At 56.7% G+C, this 5443-nt stretch overlaps 1 protein-coding gene across 1 annotated transcript; it reads left to right on the forward strand.

Moving 5' to 3' along the window:
• The first annotated feature begins 1320 nt into the window (after nt 1–1320).
• On the forward strand, nt 1321–4210 carry LOC120700590 (transcription factor MTB1-like). Its single transcript, XM_039984840.1, has 3 exons — nt 1321–1877; nt 1909–2466; nt 3894–4210. Exons 1-3 carry the CDS (start codon nt 1340–1342, stop codon nt 4208–4210), a joined length of 1413 nt encoding a protein of 470 aa, XP_039840774.1. The 5' UTR covers nt 1321–1339.
• The last annotated feature ends 1233 nt before the right edge of the window (nt 4211–5443 follow it).

The following is a 5443-nucleotide window of genomic DNA, read 5'->3' on the forward strand; positions in this document are numbered from 1 at the left end:
CAGCCCACGGTCAGGAAGAACTTTGAGGTCGTACCCACACTCCCACAGAGCTTCACTTTCACCGGTGTCCCCACAAGGACATGCCTACTCCCGTGGAGATCAAGGAGATGAAAGCAGCTTTGACTATGATTCACAAGATCTTTCCACCTCGTTTTAATGACTTGGGATGTTTGATTGGACTTTAGTTTTCTCTCTAGCTTGTCCTCTTCCTTGCTTGCATTGTCACATTAGTGAAGAATGGCACTGCGTGCAGCATAGGAGTAGCATGCTGGGAGGCACGGAGCGTGGCGGCAGTGCTATTTCTGAAATTGAGAAAATTAAGTAGTGATGGGAGTCTGGAAGATCAAACCCTTTCGGTTTTAGTTGTAAGATATCATAGCAATTTTTAATCTTATTAAAGTTTTATAAAAAAAAAATATGCTCAAGAGGCTGATGAAATAGTACAAGAGAAAGAACACGGTAGGTACAAAGTCAGGTACTCCGTCCGTGTGCTCGACTGCATATAAAATGGTCTCTCGATCTCTCAGCATGTTTATGTAAAGATACCAAGGTATAAACAAGACATCGGCTATATATATATTTATACTATAAATATCCAAAATAATTGAATTTTTTTTCACCCACATCGAATCCACCATACCCCTCATGCCGGACCCACCTACTGCATATAAAATGGTCTCTCGATCTCTCAGCATGTTTATGTAAAGATACCAAGGTATAAACAAGACATCGGCTATATATATATTTATACTATAAATATCCAAAATAATTGAATTTTTTTTCACCCACATCGAATCCACCATACCCCTCATGCCGGACCCACCTGTCAGGGCCAAAGGAGTGCAAACTGGCCTTGACCACAGTCGGCTACACCATTCAGCACCCTATGCGGCTCTACCTCTGCAACCAAACTCAAGCCATAAACGCCCAAAAGACCTGGCTCACTGGCAGCATGCCTATTTTTGTGCAGTGGCGGGCTGAGAAAGAAGAGGACCACGAACTCGGAGCTCCGGTGATGGATTCAACTCTAGAACGGATCAAATGGGTCTCTGGGGTGTCGAGGAGATCATGTGCGAGAGGAATTTTGTGCTGGGGTAGCAATGGTGGCGAATTTGGCATGGAAAGGGAGCTCGGTCAAAGGGAAGCACTGGCAGAATAGCAGATGAATGAGTTAATTCCCTGTGTGTCATCGCAAAATTAGACCAATCCCTTACGTGCCATTGAAAATATAGTCATCCCTCCAATGCCATTGTTTCTAATTTTTCATCCCCTCTGTGCCATTCCGTCAGCTTCAGCCGTTAGTTGTGCCTGACGCGTAGCAGTGGGCTCGAAGCAAGGCATGGCGTGGTCGGAGACGGACGCCGCGCTGTTCGCAGCGGTGCTGGGGCGGGACGCGGCGCACCACCTGGCCACCACGCCACCGCACCTGGACGGGCCCGCGGCGTCGGCGCCCGCCGAGCTCCAGGCGCGCCTGCAGGACCTCGTCGAGCGGGGCGGTGTGTGGACGTACGGCATCTTCTGGCAGGAGTCCCGCGGCGCCGGCGCCGGCCGCGCCGTCCTCGGCTGGGGCGACGGGCACTGCCGCGACGGCGGCGCCCCGCTCGACGCCGCCGCCGGGGAGGCCGGCGCGGCGGCGGAGAGGAGCGTGGCGCGGAAGCGCGCGCTGCTGCGGCTCCACGCGCTCTACGGCGGCGGGGACGACGACGAGGGCGCCGACTACGTGCTCCGCCTCGACCGGGTCATCGGCGCCGAGATGTACTTCCTGGCGTCCATGTACTTCTTGTTCCCGGAGGGCGCGGGCGGGCCGGGGCACGCGCTGGCCTCCGGCCGCCACGCCTGGGTCGCCGTGGACCCGCGCCCGCGCGGAACCGGCGCCGGCGCCGGCGCCGTCGCCGGCGAGGCCGCGCCCGCCCGGGTGGTACGTCCGCGCGTCCCTCGCCCAGACCGCGGGGCTCCGCACCGTCGTCTTCCTCCCGTGCAAGGGCGGCGTCCTCGAGCTCGGCTCCGACGTGGCCGTCCGCGAGACTCCCGAGGCCCTGCGCGTCATCCAGTCCGCCCTCGCTGTCGCGCCGCCCGCGGCTCGTGAGGAATGCATGAGAATCTTCGGCAAGGACCTCTCTCCCAGCGGCCGAGCGCCGCGGCCGCAGCCCATGGGGCTCGTCGTCACCGGCGACAATTGGGCTCCGCAGCTCAGAGGCCACGCTGCGGCGTCCGCCCCAGCCGCCAACAAGGAAGCGGTGAAACCCAAACCTCAGGAGCCGCCCAGGAGCATCGACTTCACCAAGCTGGGCAAGGCGGGGCAGGCCGGCGGCGAGGAGCGGAGGCCGCGGAAGCGCGGGCGGAAGCCGGCGAACGGGCGGGAGGAGCCGCTGAACCAGCGCTTCTACGCCCTGCGCGCGGTGGTCCCCAAGATCTCCAAGATGGACGAGGAGCTGCGACGAGCCGGGCCGCGGAGGGAGGCAGCGCGTGCGCGGGGCGGGCACGGCGAGCTAGCGAGCCGACGGCGCGGCGAGCAGGCGGTGGCGCGGAGGGCGCAGCGGCACGGCGAGCGGGCGGTGGCGCGGAGGCTCACGTCCGGGCCCTCGTGCACCTGCGCGACGATGACGGGGAGGCCCGCGGACGGCGGCGGCCATGGCAGCGACAGGCGGAGCGCGGCTGCAGGCGGCGGGAGTCGAGCGGGGACTCCCTCTCCGCGCCGGGCCCCCTGCTCCCTCCCTCCCTCCCCTGCGCGCGGCGGTCGGGGCTTGGCACGGCGGCGTCCGGTGGCCTGGGTGCCGGTGAGCCGCACCGCCCCATCTCTCCTGGCGCGCGGAGGCCGGCCGCGGCGAGGCCCTGTTCTCCTGCGCGGTGTCGCCGCGGCCGGGGCGCAGCTCGCCCGCGCGACCCCCTCCCTGCTCCCTTCGTCCGGCGCCGGCGCGACCTAACTAACACCGTTAGTAACGGAATGGCACACAAGGGATGAAAAATTAAAACTAGTGGCATAGAAGGAATGATCTATTTTTCAATAGCACATAAGGGATGAGTTATATTTCTCGGTGGCATAGAAGGAATTTACTCCAGATGAATTGGCTCACGGGGAGTACTTACAAATTATTACCACCCTCCCCGAGCCTGCTCCTGCCTGCTTGCTTGCTTAAACGTGTACAGGCCTCAGTAGCTAGGTAGGCCCGGCGGTGGCGGCTGCTCGTCCGGTGGCATGGGTGGGACAGCCGGTGGGCAGCGCCGGCGGCGCAGGCCTGGTGGCGGGTGAGGGTGGGCAGGTGTCTCGCTGCGCTCAGCAAATCCATTTGCGTCCACCCTGCGCAACCGTACCGTGTCATCCATTGCCGTAGAGCCTCGAGCACAGCGTGTCAGAGTGTCGGCGCGCCGTCTCACGCGCCCTCTGCGTCTCCTACCCCTGTATATCTTTATGAACTTACTGCTTAATTATTTTATCTCCGTTCGTATAGATTTGTATCAACCTAACCTATGAGATAGCAATGACGTCAATACAGTAAATGATTTTAGAATTTAATTTAATTAACATATATTTCAACAAATTTTTGAATTAAAATCTAATTAGGTTTTTGAAATCACGTGCGACATGCACGTGCGTCTATGCTAGTTGATGTGAAAAAAATGAAGAGATGTATATTAGACTACAGTGAATGTGAGCTTGATGAATCCGTCAATAACAACTTCCTACTTGAGAGGAGCACCTGAGCATGCATCATGAATCAAGTTGCCGATGGGTATCCAAATCTGTTACCCATATTCACATCCATGTCAAATGGGTAGGGGATGGATATACCCATCAGAAATGGGTAGGGGATGGATATATCCATTTGTGAAGAGGATATGGGAAGGATATTAGTGCAGTTACCCGTTCTTCCCCGTTATCCAAACTCCATCAGGCTTCATCTTCTTCCTCGTGTTTTTGTTTGCTTCCACCGCCTCCCTGCTCGCACAGTCGCGCTCGTTCCGGTGCTGCTTCGTCGCCGCCAAGCCCACGTGCCGCGCTGACGCCAGCCTCATCGCCGCCTGCTCGCGGCGGCACTGCTGGACGACCCCGCCAACGCCTACTCCACACTGCGAGCGTCCCGCTCCACTCCTTCCAGCGCCTCTATGCCGTCCGCCCCCCATCCCCGGCACGCGCCGCGGCCTTCAGCAGCGGCAGCTCCCGAGCTACATCAAGATGCTCACGGGCGAGCCGCAGATGCCGGCGCTCTAGGCTGCGCGCGGCGAGAGCGCCATGCTCCCCGAGGTCCCCTACCACCGGTTCCGCATCGGCTCCCAGTTCTTCTTTTTTTTGAAGAACTTTCGGCTCCCAGTTCTTCACACCGGCAATGCCGCCATGCTCTGCTCCGAGGTCCTCGAGCGCAAGTTCCGGAGATGGCAGTGAAGCCCAGGACTATCATGTGCATTTATATAGCTATTATCCATATCTATTATATCTATCCGTTACCCATTGGGTATGGATAATTCAAAATGGGTAGGATACGGGGAGGATAACGATTGGGCAATGGACTAATGGATGTGGGTAGGGGAACGAGCGGGCATCTCCAAACCTTACCCAACGGCATCGTGAATCATGAATCAAAATGGGGAGCAAGCAAGGTGTTACGAATATGACACTATTTATGTCATTTCGAGTGATTTTAGTAATCGAATGACAACGTAATCAATGGGACTAATGTTTTGTTGAGTGAACATTTCTAGATCTCATGGATGATGTAAAAAGGCTATACAAAACAAAACACGAAGAAAGAACTCAAAGAAACGCTGAATTGGACAAGTTCTGCAGAAATCAGTAGCACCGGAAGAACTGATGTCTTAGCATCGGTGCATTCGATGGTTGTCGGAAGATCCGACGCCCTGGCTTTGGCACAAGTCTGTGCGCCTCTGGAGATCAAGTAAAGAAAGAAGTAAAGCACCGGATGAACCGACAGTGTCAAGAGAGGCATCGGTGCATACAATATACTATGTTCCAGAGACGATGTCAAGCGCACAGGAGTCACGCCTTTCAGCACCGGATGAACCGGTGGTGCATCGGAGCATAGCACCGGTGTAATGACATCAGCAGGAGAGAAAGAGGTCCAATGACTAGTTGAGTGTTGTGAGTGACCGGTTAAACCGACACCCAGACATCGGTTAAACCGATGGTGCTGCAGACAGTGCGTCGGAAGCTCAACGGCTACTTCAGGTCTGAGAGTGACCGGATGAACCGATGCCACCCCATGCAGAGGCATCGGTTCATCCGATGGTATGCTGTTTTCTGCTAACCGTTGGGGCAACGGCTACAAGACTTGGGGGCCTATATATACGCCTCACCCCGGCCATTTGAAGCTTGCTGGAGTTCCAAGACATCACACACACATCCAAGAATACCTCCAAGCCATCCAAGAGCATATAGATCAAATCCTTAATCCTTAGCACAAGCTTTGTGAGTGTAAGTGTTAGGTTA

This window comes from Panicum virgatum, chromosome 3K (assembly GCF_016808335.1).
Source record: "Panicum virgatum strain AP13 chromosome 3K, P.virgatum_v5, whole genome shotgun sequence".
NCBI classification, from domain to species: Eukaryota; Viridiplantae; Streptophyta; class Magnoliopsida; order Poales; family Poaceae; genus Panicum; species Panicum virgatum.

Coding starts and splice junctions, on each gene's coding strand:
- LOC120700590 (XM_039984840.1), top strand. CDS start 1,340: ATGGCGTGGTCGGAGACGGACGCCGCGCTGTTCGCAGCGGTGCTGGGG. Junction 1,878..1,908: donor CCCGCGCGGAACCGGCGCCG/GCGCCGGCGCCG, acceptor CGAGGCCGCGCC/CGCCCGGGTGGTACGTCCGC. Junction 2,467..3,893: donor GCCGCGGAGGGAGGCAGCGC/GTGCGCGGGGCG, acceptor AAACTCCATCAG/GCTTCATCTTCTTCCTCGTG.